The following is a 15,586-nucleotide window of genomic DNA, read 5'->3' as shown; positions in this document are numbered from 1 at the left end:
AAGAGTGAGATTCTGATGCAAACAACAGAACAAGCAAAAACAGAACTCCACCGAAGTGAAAACTTCTGGTTTCTTTGGAAAGTCAGATGCCAAAGATGTTTTGCCAGAGCACATGGGTGAAAGGATGTTTTGCTGAAGCAGACACATGAGAGGATGAATAGAGAGAATATAAATATGACTCCACAGACACTGGGAGCTCAAGTATTGGTTCACTTTGCTCTGCCTACATCACACTGCTGAGTTCTGCTTGTGGTGACTTCTTAGAGATAAACTCACCAAAGAACTTCTTGACTCTCCTGTTGACTCAGGCTGTTTGGAGAGCCTTGTGGTTTCTTCTGGACTGAACTGCCCTTGCTGGTATCTCATGTGGTATCTGCCGAGTGGACTGAATTGCAGGTGTTGATTTGTGCCTGGTGTTTGCTAGTGGAGACTGGACTGCGAACAATGACGATTGGAATGGACCCAAAGAACTATTTCTAAACAGGTCCATTTTCCTGGTATCCTAATAACCTCTGGTGGGTGGTGGGCTAGAGGGGAAGTTGAACCCTTATTAAAGTAGGTTGAGAAAGATATATGCCTACACTTCACATTTTAAAAAAGTCACATGGTAGTCTGTATTTGTAAACACGGTAGAGGCTCACGTCTGTGAGACCTGGGGACTGATGGCTGTGCCTCTCAGCCCTGAGAGTGTGCTAGTGGAGTGTTGTCTGACCTCACAGCTCAGCTCATCACATTGCAAGTGTAGTGACCATAGCCAGCCATGACAGTTTTTATTCTGTGTTTCTAAGGGAAGACTTTCTGTGTAGGTGACCTTGTAGGGGCCATGTGCTGTGGGGACAGGTTCCAGGGATCTCTGCCTCTCCTTGCCTGCTCCTCAGGAATAACCAGGAGACGTCCATCTCTCCTGTTAATGAAAAGGTGGACAGCAGGATCCTTTTAAAAGAAAATTATTAATAAAATCATCACCCTAATTCAATTCAGCAGAGTTCAAGCTTGTTTGTGATTGGGTTATTTTTATTTATTAATGTTCTTAAAGTCTATGTGATTTTATGGGTTGATACAGTTGGAGACATTTTCTCTGACTGTCATGCTGTATAACACCCATCATAAAGATGGTCAGAGGGCACCGAGCACAGGGCTACGTTCAGAAGCCCCCAGTGTCCTGTTCGTGCGCAGGACACTTGTCCTGTATGTGGAATGCAGGTACTATCCCTGGAGAACAAGGAACTTGCTACCACGGGTGGGCCAGAAACCTCCTTTTTGCCCTTTCTCCCCTCCAGGTCAACCTCAAGGGAAAGGAAGGGCCAGAAGATGCAGTGTGGGGGTTAGGAGGGGTGTTGGGCACTTACTCCACAAGGTCGTGTCAGACACCTGCAGGCATGAGCTGCAGGCATGGCTTCTGATTACAAGAGGAGGTAGAGTAACTGCCACCTTGTGCTTGCCTTGATGCTGAGGACCTGAGTTGGAGCCCTAGACCTAGTACTGGGCAGCAAGAGACAGGCAGCTCCCCACCTCTGCCAGCCAGCGTAGCCTATTTGATGACTATCTGGTGAGTTCTAAGCTTGGTGAAGAGACTGTCTTTGTTTGTTTTGTTCTGTTTTTGTTTCTGTTTTAATGAACACTGGAGAATGACACCTGAGATTGTCTTCTGCCTCTCTCGGGAATGGGAATGCAGGCACCCCTCCTCCACGCACAAAACAAATCAAAACAGCAAATCGACAAAACAACAAAACCCCCAGTACTACTCTGTGTATCTTCCAAGGCAGGGAACAGAAAGTAGTGCTTGAAGAGATACTCTAATGACTCTTCAAAGAGACTTTTCAATATGCTCACTGTCTGGTTCCCTACAATTCCTACAAACTCATAACAAACTGCATGTGGTGGGTTTCTCCTGCAAGATATTTATTTCCCCTTTGCCAGGAGGGTATGTTAATGAGGTCTGCCATTAGCCTCCCAGAACCCCAGACAAATGAATTCTTGCAGCAATCAGTATATATTTGATACAATTATACCCAGTTTCCAGCTACCTTCTCCCAGAAAGTCACATCACATGGCTCAGTCACCCTGGGTGTGAGAAGGGCAGAATCAGGGTTCTAACTACTGTGTTCTGAGCAGCTCCAGATACTATCCCCCCAAAGCTGTGATTTACCACGGCCATGATAAAGGAAAAATGTCACTCTGTATTCTGAATTTTGGAAAGTCTGATTTTCAAGACTAAAATCAGAAAGCACCCCTAATGGCATTTTTCTGGAGATTGTTTTTCTCTGCTATTCCTGAATGGGCAGGGCACATTTTAACTTGAAGTGTGATCTTATCGGTTAAAAAAAAAAAAAAAAAAAAAAAACCTAACAAATTTTCTGGGGGTGAGGGGAATGATTGCCAAATATTGTGACGGGGAATTGGTATTTATTTTTCAAAAATTATATTTAAAGTGGTAATTTTTCCAATCTTACCGATTTTTCCAATGTGGTAATTATCTTTAAAAAGTACTCCATTCTTGCGTTGTTTTCAGAACCTTTAAAAATGCCTTTCTCTTTTGTACAGAGAAGAAATAAAATGGTGATAATTATCTTCCTCTTACAGTTTCAAAGAATTAAAGCATGTTTACCATTCTCACAATAGACGCAGCAAGTTCTGTGGAATGCGGGTTCTGCTTGCACTTCAGAGCCATGGCTCCGATTTGATGGGGACTCTGCCTGTCCCCCTATGATTCAGCCCTGGGAGTGGAAGCAACATGGGCAGTCTGCGAGGGCCACTCTACCACCCACCGGTGAACAAACTAGCTTTGTCTGACATTTGGTTAAGTGCCTCTTGCTGCTAACTAGAATGCAGGGCTGTGGCCCCAGCGCCTTTGCTGGTGTGACTCAGCCCTGGCTCTTGCTCCCTTTTGCCTCTGGCACATGTAGACTCACCAGAGATCCCCAGTTTCCTCCTCTGTGAAGTAAGAATAAAACCAGTGCCCACCTCAGAGGCTGCTGCAGGGCTTTAATGAAATGATCCATGGGAAACAACTAGCTCAAAGGAAGTGGGACCAATTAGAGGGACCCCATGCTCCCTGGGGTAACTGTGTGGGCATTAGGTAGTCAGAGCGCCATTAAATACTCTCAAAGCACTGTTAACGTTAATGAGGAGTCTTTACTGTAATCATTCCCCCTAATGCTTAGTTTTCCTTTAAATATACTAAAGTGCTGGCACATTTTAACTGTGATTGACAGCTGCTAGATACTTATCCCTTGCCCCAGATGTAGATGCCTCAAGCCAAGGACAATCAGCCAAGCAGGCAGCTGGACCCTCCTCTGGCTGCTTTGAACACTCACGATGCCTTGAGGAAGCTACGTGGCAATCACAGCTGCTTTCTGCTAGAGATTGTTGCAAAACAGTGCTCACCGTGCTTTTTGCTAGCACGTTGTGGGGAGCTCTAGATGACCCTGCAGGCTATTTTTGCTAGGTTAGAGGTGAAGTACTTTGCCCAGTGGCCCAGGAGGAGCTGGTAGCTAGTATGATTTCCATGAGGGACCGCAGTGAGTGGTGCATCCAAGACTATGATTGGCAGGTGGCCTTACCAAATTCCTTTTCTGGCTCTCAGTGCAGGCTGCTTCCTCATGCTGAAGTCAGCTAGGAGTAGCCTCCTGTGCTGTCCAACATCTGGACTATCAACATCTGGACAGCAAGAGGCATTTCTCAGCAGGCTGAGCTGGTAACACAAAGGAAGGAAGATGTAGCAATTCGGGCAACAGCTGTAATAGTACCGGGAGAACAGCTGAGGCATCTGGGTGATTTTCTGGGGCAGACATACAGGGGGCAGAAATGACGGAGGGCTGAAGATGAGAAACTGTAGGTCTTGGCTTCTGGAAGATACCAAAGGGCTAGAGGTCTCAGGGACCCTGGGTCTGAAAGCTGCAATACCAGTCGCTGTCAAGGGCTGCGCATCTCAGCACCTTAGACCTCAGAGCTTTCACACTTATGTAGCACTGAGGGCCCAGCACCTGAGGCCCACACTGTGCCTGTAGACCAGAAAGCATCCCTTGCTGCTGCGAGCCACTGCTAATAGAGGTTCCTGGTAGCTGCCAGTAACGGAGCTGGGAGTTAACGCCCACAGAGAGCCTCTAATTAGAGAGGTCAGAGCCATTAAGTCTCTGGCTTCTAAAGCTCGGAGCAACAGACCATTGGGTCTCAGGGATTGGACTCTCAAAGCAACAAAAGCCCAGGATGGCCACCATTGAATTTTCCCAAACGCAATCCTCCTTCACTGATAATAGAGGAAACCAATGCACATCCTCATTATTAGGCTATTCTGCAGTTGGGGAGGGGAAGGGTGTTGGGGGTGTCTGCTCAGACAGACAGACACTGTGAAGACAAGGAAAAGACAACTGTCGACATATAGTATCCAGCAGGACATGCAAGAAAGGAGTATTTCACAGTCAATGTAGGTGGGCTCACGGAGGAAGCCACTGCTGCGGCTGGAGGAACCTGGCATGTAGGCAGAGTTCTGAAGGATGGACAGGGGCTCTTCTGATGAACAGAGCCAGAAGGCATTCCAGGAGAAAAGGCTGGTAGGACCCCAGTGGGGGCTGTGGGAATTGAAGAATTGACACTGTAGTGGGCAGTCCTGGGGAACTCTGGCTGTGTTCTGGAAAGTTCATAATGTATAGTGTGAGCATTGCACTGTCATGCAAATGCTGTGTGTGTGAGAAAGAAGCAGATTGGAGCTTGGGGGAGCACACATGATGATTCCTGTTGTGTATGGGTCCCCTGAATACAGCTGCCTTGCTGCTTGAGGAAGGGCACACCTCATTAGCTCCTTCCTTGCTTTCAGGGCCTCACCGACCCCTCACCTATGAACCTTTCCTCCTGGATGTCCCCAAATCTCCTTCCCCCTTAGCTTTCCCAGTCTGGTGCCCCTGGTGGCCCTGCTCACAGGATTCCTTCAAGGTTCACAGGATAACAGGTCACGAAAAGAACCAAGGACAATTTACAATGTTGGGAAAGACAAGAGTGATGTTACTACAAACCATGGTAGACCCTCGGCAAGTGGGTACTGATGGACTGATGTGGAGGACAAGGAGTAAATAGCTAATCAATCAAACCATAGCCCATCCACCAAGTGGCAATGAGGAAATATCAGCTCACCTGAGCCACTTACTAGGAAAAGTGGCTGGCTCCTGTGGAAGTGCAGCTGCCATTATAGTTGTTGGTGGGCTGTTGGAGATTTCCACCTTTCAGCTTCTTAGCAACAAAACACATCAGAGGAATAAGCAGGCTTCCCATCAAGGTTTGGCTACCTTAAGCTAGATGTTATCTTTGAAAATGTCACTGAGAGTCATAGGAGACTTCCTGTGCACATCTGGGGAATTGCCTATTGCCAGGTCTGAGAATACTTTATGAACATGCACTTCCTCAAGCAATTACAAAAAACCCGCAAGGTAAGCGGCGGCTGCTATGGCTGGTCCCGTATTTATTCCCAACATGGTAGGGTGCTAGGGTGCTTCTACCTCTAAACCTGGGTCCAGGAGAATCAGTCCCAGGGATAAAAGAGATGTGGAGGAGATGCTGGAGCCTTAGGCCATGTCACTGTCAGACTTCAGGGTGGTATTCCATCACACAATGGTCCCTACATGCCGTCTCTTCAAACAGAAAAATACCCTCCTTTCAGTTAAATCAGAGAGAGAAGCAAACACTACCATCTGCTGTAGCAAACTCTAACTCTGGACTTCCAAGGCAGGAGAGGTGGTAGCTCCTATTATTAACTGTGCTAGGTGCTGGGGGCGGAGCACTGGAGCGGGTATGGGACTATTTTTAGGCTGCAAAGTCCCATCGGTGTCCTCCTGCCTGCCCTACTTGATAGGAGAACAAGTAGCTATTTTTTTTTTTCTCCAAATAGTCGGGCGTATCGATACTTCAAGCTGCAGAGTCATTGTCGTTGGTAATTATCTCTGTCCCTTCCATGCAGCACAGGACAAAACAACACAGTGACTCATAAGCTTAAAACCCTTGTCCCTTGGGGTGAATCAGACACTCACCACCCCAACTCTACCTGACATTATTCAGGATGCTTGGCACCACAGGCAAGATTTACCATCCTGTGCCTCTAAAGCCTGGCATACGATGCTTGACAGACCAGCAGCAAGCTCTCTGGAACTAAGATGTTGAACTAGTTAATAAATCCCTGTATGGGTTGGCTATGGGTGTCTCCCTCATCCCAGTTTAAATGTGGAACCCACACCCTCTGAACCTGGGAACTTGACCTTACCTTCAGACAGGGTCTTAAGAGGTTATCAGGTTAAATTGGGGTCATCAGGATATGCCCTAATGCAGCAGGACTAATATCCCAAGAAGCCAGACAGAGAGGCACACACGGAGAAACAATGGTGTGAGAGCCAAGAGGGAAGATGTCATCTACGAGCCAAGGACAGAGGCCTCAGGGGAAGCAGGCTCTATTGCTTTTTTGACCTTTGTTGTCTAGCTTTCAGAGCTGTGAGAGAATGGAGGTTTGTCATGGGAACCACCAGCACCTCCAGACGACAGCTCTTGCAAATTAACCGAGCTGTGAACACCCAATGTTTTAGAAGTCATAGGTTGGAGGGGTCCAGTGGCTGATGGCCTGGGTCATTCTTTATGATGATGTAGATTTATGCAGCCAGAAGCAGATGCTGCTGCTTGGTTTACTGCTCTGGAGGCAGGGCTAAAGAAAAGGGTGTCTAAGGAAGGTAAGGTTTGTGACTCTGTGTGTGCATGAGAACTTAGACACTCAGCAGTGGTGACACAGTGTGATGTGTCCAACCTGAAGTCTACAGGTCACACATGCTCCAGGACAGTGATGAATATGACCCAAAACTTCACATTTAGTTTTTAAAGTTTTATATATGTGTATATATAAAGATATATGTGTATATTTATGTATATGTTGCTATTCTTGAGTGAATATTGTAGATAGAAACATGGTATTAAAATGTCAAAAGGCTGGGCAGAGGGCATTCAGGATGGAAACTGATGACCAGTCAGTGTGCAGAGTAAGTGACAAGTGTGTGCCCCCTCCGACCGCCAAGGCTCAGCAGCCACCAACAAGGAGAAAGAGAGAGAAAGCGCACCAGAGGTCAGCGGGACTGGGTCAAAATAGTGTCTTTTGGACATGACAGAATTCCTGCACTTAATAAACTCACAGCAGCCAAGGTTGCCTTTGCAAGACCTGTACCAGATCAAACCAGTAAACATTCCAGCAATGGGGAGGCAGGAGCTCCCATACCTAGCTGAGAAGATACTGGCAGTTTATAGCTTCTGCAGTTAGGGAAGCGTCAATTTGCTTTAATGTTTAGCCTCTGGCAAGCCATTCAGGGACGAATTGATGGACCCATACCCCTGAGTATATGAGCGGCATATCAGGTAATAGGTTATTAGATGTGAACTTGGGAGAGATGGGTGTGTGGTGTGACTCTGGGAAGAGTTAGATAAGTGAGAGGTATGATCAAAATACACTGTGGGCGTGTATAAATTCATGTGTGTTTAAGACGCTTACACAGGCCTGGCTGCTCACTGTAAGCTCTAGTGTGGCTCCTGGGCTATGACATCTTACCGGCCCCAGCTGGGCTGCACAGCACCACTTGGGCATCACATGCACACAAGCAGAGAGTCCTGATGGTTCACCTCACCAATAAGATCTTAGAAATGTGGCACTCTTGAAGTTGCTAACCCACTGCTATCCAAACACTAAGACTCAAGGGTGGTTTGGTCCTGAGGGCCTGCAAACCTCTTTCAGGGAGCTGGCTGCTGCTGCTTTTCCGTGGGTGACAGTGATGGTCATGTAGGGGACAACTAAAATCAGACCACCTGGAGCAGCAAGGAACTTAGGTAGCCCAGCTGAGACTGCCTTTTCACACATTTGGCTCATGAGTCTGACCTCTTATGAGATGTTATGAGACCCCTAAGTAGAAATTCCAGGAGTGGCTGTTTCTCCCTGTGCGGTGGTCGCAGGAAGAATGCACCCCAGGAGGTTTGGTGCCTTCTATGCTTGGCTGGACCAGACAGTAGCACTGAAAATAGAAAATGCTAGCTGTTGTTGTCACTTCTGTTCTGAGGGGACAAGGAAGGGAGAGGAACTGTCATTCATGGGCCATCTGGTTCTCTGATGACGATCATCGCTAATTAATTAAATGGGGACACTCAGGAGGTGTGCCAGTGTCTGAGGAGAACCCTGAGTTAGGGCATAATCAAGTGCTTTTTATCTGCAGCTGTAGGTGGGCTGTCTGTCCCCACTCGGAGACATTGGTGAGCCTGCAGGCCTCTGTGACAGGTCTCCTTCACTCTTGGAGTTGGTGGCCTCGGCTTGCAGGGTCTGTTCTCAGTAAACTCAGACACGGGGCTTACTGCCTATGGTACCTGCTAGCACAGCTCTGTCCTGACTCTGTAGTTCCTCCAGCTCAAAGAGAAAACTCTGAAAGCTTTTTACTGGCAACACTGGCACACTGAACTCGGAATTGTCTTCTTAAGGCTCATGTGTGGCAGAGGAGGAAAATGCTTCTCTCAAAGCTCTTAACATTTGCTCTGGCTTATTTCAAAGGTCCAGAAACTGTTCATCCAACAGTAGAGAACCATGCACTACCTAAACTCTCTCGTCCTGAGTGTGCAGGATCACACCTGGAACCCCAACACTCAGAAGGCTGATGCAAGAGGATTGCCTTCAGCTCCATGTTCACACAATCTTGGGGGGAAAAAAAGAACGTCTCTATTTAGAATCCTTTGATTTAGTCATAAGGAGGTAAGAGAGTTTTGTCTCTTTATATCCAGAATGAGTATATAAGAGACAAATGTAACCATTCAACCTAGAATAATCCACAATGCACATGAAGGCCACTCTGGTAACATGAGGGCCCACATTCAGTTCAGTAAAGCCTCACGAAATCCCTGAATTCTTCAGCCAGAGGACAAACCTGAGCTTTTGACTTCGTAGACCCCAGAGTTAAACAGATATTTTGGGGGAGGTTACATGTTAAATCCTTAAAGCTGCCATGAAATTTTTCTGAAGACACTGGAGGGGTGTTTCCTCAATTCAGGAAGCTAGCGGAGTGCTTTTCAATATGAAAGGGACAAGGCAGCCTTTTCTAACTGCAGCGTAAGAAGATGAGCCCTAAAATGAAAGGCAAACAAATAGGACAGTCACAGAGCATAAAGGCCCTTTAAGGTAAGCACAGGGTGAGCAGCAGCCTCCCTCCTTTGGATAGCGGATTAGGTATTTGGATGGGTCCCAAGCTCATTACTTCCAACTATGAACATAGCTCAGTAACCGCTGCACGTGGAGTGGCCAGCCCTTGGGTCATGGATCTGCAAAGGGATGAACACGTCATGGTCCTCAGGTTACCGGCGATGCTGCCATTCTGTCATACCCAGGTCCCTAAAACTTTAATGACTATTCACCTCTTCAATTCTTTCACTGCACGTGAATATTTCATGTGGAGAACTGTACATTGACACCAGGGGATAGGAAACACAGAGAAAGTAAATCCCTATTCTAAAAAGCACCAAGTCTCGGCCATCATTTTTAAAAGTGCCACATCTGTCAGATGGCACAACTCAACCGACTAAATGGAAGGAATGGGCACTCCTTGCTTATCAGATTAATGGAGAAAATGTTGTTTTCAGTGAGAAATTCTCTCATCTGCAATGACTCTAAGTTTCAGTCACAAAGAGAGAGAGAACACATACACACAGCAAGACCTGGAGGTAGCAGGGTACCAAGGAATGTTGTCCTTTACGGCATTAAGTAAAAAAATGGTAAAAACCATTTATCGAAATATTCCCCTTTACAAATCCCACTTCCTCATTTAGAACCATTATTCCCCCAGAGTTCAGAATGCATGCTGGAGGTTAAACTATCACCCAAGTCCACAATGCCATAGCCTTGAGTCCACAGGGTCTCTCCCCACCCTCCAAATCATCTCCTCTGTGAAGAACTGACTGAAAACCAAATGAGCAGGGCATCCGAGGACCATCCTCCCACTGCACTCAGATAAGCCCAGTTGGAACAGAAGCTTAGGACCCCTCTCTCAGTGACACACACACACACACACACACACACACACACACACACACACACTTTGTGTTTCTTTGTAGGACAGAGGAAACTGGCTGTCACAGCATAAGCTACTGTGTTGTAGCACCTGCCTTACAGCCCCTGTGCCCAGCCTCCTCCTTCTGGGAGCCCGACTCCCGATGGCTCAGGACACAGTGACCTTTTTGCTGGATTTTTTTTAAATCCCAGAGTTCAGCCTTAAAAGAAATGGGCAGAATGAGGCGCATTTGATGAGTGTGGTGTACCCTGTCGTGAAAGGGGCAGAGGCAGGCACTGGAGAAGAAATGATCGCTTCTGATAAGATAGCTGTACAAAGCATACTTGGAGGTCACTGGGGGTCTTTCAAAGAAAAGGAGAATTCTCTGTAAATATTGAAGAGGCCTGTTCCAGATAGAAATGGATATGATAAAATGATGTGAGGATCAACTTTAGGAAATGCCCACCGCAGATTTGAAAGTGGCCAACGTGACATGAGAGAACAAATCCATCTTGCCCTTCTTTCCCTGAAGCCGAGTGGGAGACATAGCTCACAAAATCCAAAGTCTACTTTCCCTCTGTAAGTTTGGGGCTTGTTTGTCTGGGAAGAAGCCCTGTGGTGCAATAGGTGAAAAGGTTGAAGTGACCTGCTCAGCATCCAGTCCGTGCTGGGTTGAGTCTTTAGCTTTGAAACTCACCCCTGTCCCCCATTGGGGGAAGACAGGAATCAAAGAAAAGTAGCAAGGTCTGAAAGAGACAGCGGCTCACCATCTGTCCCAGAAATGTTCCTTGAAGGGGCAAGTGCTATGCTGGGAGGTGGGCTGGCCAGAACAGCTTTCCTTGGTTGACCTCTGGCTTGATGTAACCACTAGGAAGGGCTCAAACACACTCTGCCTGGATAGAGCCTTCCAGGAGAACTTTCGCCTTTACAAGGGTAGCTGCTGGAAGGAGGGAACAGGGGAGAGGGCTTAGCACCAGCTTTGGTCTAAACAGAGCCCACCTGAGAGATTCGAAGAAGACCCCTTTTCACTATCTGTGTGTGTGTGTGTGTGTGTGTGTGTGTGTGTGTGTCTGTCTGTGTGTCTGTGTGCGCACGCGTATGCACCTGAGTGTGATGTGCTGGGCTGGACACTTGGATCCCGGGCTTTAGAAAAAGTTCACAACCTTCGTGATAATTACACTGACTAGAGACCACCGAAGCATACTGGAGAAGAGAAGTAGGGTAGGGCAGGAAAAGTATGGGAAACTAGGAGGGTGGAAAAGGGGGAAAGGAGGGGTAGAAGAGGAATGGGAAGAAGGACCATCAGAGGGGAAGGAAGAAGAGGGAGTGAAGGTTAGCCTGCAGGGATGAAGAAAGGCTGGGAGGACCTTCGAGCAGAAGGCAGAAAGCAAGAGAACAGACAAACCAGAGAGTTTTGTGGGTCTACTAGGATCAGTGTCGGAGACCAGATACAGAATAAGACAGGAAGGGATCCTTTAGGAAAAGAAGCGGAGAAGGTGGGGAGAAGCATCCCCGGCAGGCTTGTTCAGAATCAGCTGGACCAGCTCTCACCTGTGCCTAGAGGCATCAAACATTGCTTTCCATCTCAGGCCTAGCCTCGAACTCCTACCTAATCCAGCCCCCCTGCTCCCGGCCCCGCTGCCTTACCTGGCCCTTGACCAGGCTGGCAGCAAACTGGCGCATGACGGCCTCCACCGTGTAGGCGCTGGACCAGCCGCGCGGCGTGAGCAGCTCCATGCAGATGGCGCCTCCGTCCAGCACGTAGCCGTTTTCCAGTCGCGGACTGAGCACCCGCATGAAGGGCGGCGAGAAGGGGAAGTTATCCGGGAAGGTGAGGTTGAGCAGGATGAACTCCGTGTTGGTCTCCTTCATGTCCTGCCACAGCACCGAGTCCTTGTCCACCTGGTGCAGCTTCACGTTCCAGTCGAAGAGGTTCTCATTTACCAGCTCCACCGAGATGAAGCGGTCGCTGAGGCGCGCGATGTCCTGGAGCTCCTTCATGAGCCGCCGGCTGCGCACCTGTGTGCAGTGCTGCTGGCGCGCCGCGGGCACCAGGCTGCCGCCCGCCGCCGCCGCGGCCACCGCGGGGCCCGGCCCCGCCCTGGCGCCCGCCGCCCGCTCTCGGGGGCCCCCGGCGCCCGCCACCCCCGCCGCCCCCGCGGCTGGCTGTGGCTGCTTGTCGCGCGCGGCCAGCTCCGCCGCGCGCTTACTCTTGCCCTTGCCGGGCCCCGGGCTGGCGTCGCCGGAGCCCCCGGGGTGCTGCTGTTGCTGCTGCTGCTTGTGGCCACCGCTCTTACCACCACCTTTGCCGCGCAGCGATGCGCTCTGCTGGCCGCCGCCTCCGCCGCGGTGGTTGTGGTGGTGCTTGGGGTCCTCGGTGTCCCGGTTGTGCAGGCGAATGAGCCCGATTTTACGGAGCAGCGTGGCCATCTTAGGCTCGGCTCTGGCGGGGAGCTCCCCGGGGCTCCTGATCCCCGAGCCGGATAGCTGGGACGCACCGGGCTTGTGGGGGGAGGCAGGCGACCGCTCAGTGGGGCGCGGCGAGGGCCACCTTAGGAGCCGGCGGCCGTGGCGCAGCGGAGCGGGGAGCACCAGCGCTCGCTGGCCGCCGCGTCGCCGCTGTCATATGACGGGTCTTCTCCGGCAAGGGCTCCGGTAGCCCGGGGAGGGGAGGCGTGGAGACGCGGCGCAGCTGCTGTCCCTGGCCGGTCCCTGGGCGCAGTCCCCGGACGCCGGGTGTCCGTGGTCCTTTGTGCGCGGCCGCAGACCGGCTGGCCCGGAGTCTAAAAGCTGCACCGCGGCGCTCACAGAGGCCCGCGGCGCCCTGGAGGCAGAGAGGTGGCCGCGGAGTCGCGCTGTGCTCCTGCCGGGCCGTGCTGCGCTGGCGGCTACCGCGGGGCCCGGGCCACTGCCGCTCTCGTCGCCGCCGCCGCTGCGGCTGCTGACATTGCAGAGGCGGTTGCTCCGTCTGAGCCGAGCCCGGCGCGGAGGGGGCGGCACTGCTGGCCGGGAGGGGGAGCGCGGGGCGGAGCCGCGGGCTTGACTGCACCGTGCCACCCCCGCCGCCGGGTTCCTGCGGCGACACACGCACGGCCGCTGGGGGGAGACAGCGGTGCGTGCCCGCACCGTTTTCTCCGGGCTACATGCTAGCTGCGTGCGCTGGGGAGCCAGGGAAGGGCTGGCCTGAGCGCCCTAATAGGGTCTCTCAGAATCATTGCATTCTTTGGTCCTCAAACCTAGATGCTGTGGCTGGGGCCCGGGTCTCAAATCCCATTTAACCTCCTTAGGACAACGTAAAGGGGAAAGGTGGAAATCAACCTCTTTATTAAGCCTTCCAACCTGACGGATGAGCCCAGTGTTTCTACGCAACAGTTCTGGGCGGTGGGAGGATGACAGGAGGGACACTTTCTTAAGGACTGGTTAAAAAGTCAGACCGGAGAGCCCGATGAAAGGGCAAGCCTGCCTCAAACTTAAAGAGCAGCCCCTTCAAAGTCACGACTTGAGTAAAAGCAAACCTTTAGTCAACCCACCCAGCCCTCACTGGCTTGGTCTCCCCACCCCATCTCCTGCCTGCTGGCTGCAGCGTCTCCGCTATCCACAGCCAGGCTGTGCATAGTGGCTGCTTTCCAAAATGCGGCGGAGAAGCACACCAGACACCTTCTCTGGAGCTGACCGGTGCTGAGAGAGAGAAAGGTTCGGAGCAGCAACCCGGTCATCCCTCAGGGCTGCTCTCCTGAGTGAGGGACCTCCATAATGCTCGAATGAGAGAGGGATCCGCCTTCCACCTGCAGATTCCCAGTCTTCCCTGACTTTTTCTTCCTTTAGCCGGTAGAAACTCACTTAAAACCTGGTGAAAATTCCAGCTAAAATCTATTTCAGATTAGCGCGAACTGTGAAGGTTCCGGTGTGCTGCCTGTGGCTCAATGGCGTAGGCGAAACCAATCTCTCAAGAACTGTGAATATCCCGCTGCCCGTCAGAGTCTACTGCCTCTGCTGGTGTGTGGACGCTGAGGAGGGGGAGCAGCTCAGTCCTTCAGGACAGGCATTCCTTCTGCGTGGCAGCCGTTTGCCTTTCTGCCCCTAACATCTTTTACCAAAATTTTGAGTTTTCACTGTGGAAAGTAATTGGTGAGGTCATTGTGAAGACACGGACCTGGGTTTGGGGGTTCAGACTGGGGATAGATGTGTAATGGGGGAGACAAACTCGCTGGTATAGAGGAGCAGAAAGTTCACACCCACCCACCCAGCACTGCACTTGGGAGAGGGTGGTTCTCCAGAGGGCCTGGCAGTCCTTTGGCTTTCAGTAGGAGCCACAGGGTGATTTGGACTAAGAACAACCCAGACTATTGGTAGAATCTGTGGGAAGCTGAATCAAGGGTCTGTTAGTCCTGGGCTCCTGATTGCTTTGTTTAACACTTCATTCTACCACTTTATTCTACAGCAGTTTCCTCCTCCCCCTCCTCCTCATGTTCTTCTTCCTCTTCTTTCTCTTTTCTCCTCTCCCTTTACCTTCTCTCATTCCTTCTCTGCTTCTTCCTCTTCCTCCCTCTCTTTCTTCCCCCTTTCTTCTCTCCCTTTCTTCTCCTCCTTCTTTATCCTCCTTCACCACCACCACCACCACCATCATCATCACCATCACAATCATCATCATCATCCTCACTAGGGAAGGGTAAAAGGGTAGATCTGCCTGCAGTGTCCTTTAAGCATGCTGGCTGCATAAAAAAGGTGAAAGGGAGACACAGAGAGGCCAGGTAGGTGTCTCTATCAACTACTTTTCTCATCGCTCTGACAAAATGTCTGGCAAAGAAAACAGAAGGAAGGTGTGCTAGCTAGTTTATGTCAACTCGTCACAAGCTGGAGTCATCAGAGAGGAGAGAGCCTCAACTGAGAAAAATGTCTCCGTAAAATAGGGCTGTAGGTAAGCCCTAGGCCATTTTCTTAATGAATGGTGGGAGAGAGCCCAGCCCATGGTGGGTGGAGCCATCCCTAGGCTGGTGGTCATGGCTTCTATAAGAAAGCAGGTTAAGCAAGCCATGAAGAGCAAGCCTGTAAGCAGCATCCCTCCATGGCATGCTCTCTGCATCTGTTCTTGCCTCCAGGTTTCTGCCTTGCATGAGTTCCTGCCCTTGCTGATTTTTGACGATGAACTATTACATGGAAGTTACACAGAAATAAACCATTTCTACCACAACATGCTTTTGGTTATGGTGTTTTCATCAAAGCAACAGTAACCCTAACTAAGACAGAAGGAAAAGTTTGTTTTAGCCACAGTTTGAATCAATCATGGTGAGGAAGCATGGGAGGTGGCTTGAGGGGTGTGGTCACCCTGTAGCCAAGGTCAGGAAGCAGAGGTGAATACCAATTTTCAGCTTTCTCTCTTGTTGTTGTAAAAATATATAAAATAGAAAAGAGTAATTGTCTTTTACCCCGCTAGCTCTGTACCGCGGTGCCCCAAGATATCTGCTAGATATCTTGGCGGAAACACATCCCAGCCGCACACTTTCCTACACTCAAACCCTCACATAAAAGAACACACAACACAATAA

The 15,586-nt window shown here is 50.1% G+C and overlaps 1 protein-coding gene across 1 annotated transcript in view; it reads right to left on the bottom strand.

The window, feature by feature from the left end:
* Ube2ql1 (ubiquitin conjugating enzyme E2 QL1) overlaps positions 1-13,038 on the bottom strand; it is a 40,509-nt gene extending 27,471 nt beyond the window's left edge. The window contains 1 exon segment of the mRNA NM_001145163.1: positions 11,688-13,038. Within this exon segment, the coding sequence (NP_001138635.1) occupies positions 11,688-12,470 (783 nt within the window). The 5' untranslated portion in view covers positions 12,471-13,038.
* Positions 13,039-15,586: the final 2,548 nt, after the last annotated feature.

This window comes from Rattus norvegicus, chromosome 1, assembly GCF_021556685.1.
Source record: "Rattus norvegicus strain SHRSP/BbbUtx chromosome 1, alternate assembly SHRSP_T2T, whole genome shotgun sequence".
Lineage (NCBI taxonomy): Eukaryota > Metazoa > Chordata > Mammalia > Rodentia > Muridae > Rattus > Rattus norvegicus.
The sequence above is the reverse complement of the archived record's forward strand: the minus strand, read 5'-3'. Positions and strand labels throughout refer to the sequence as shown.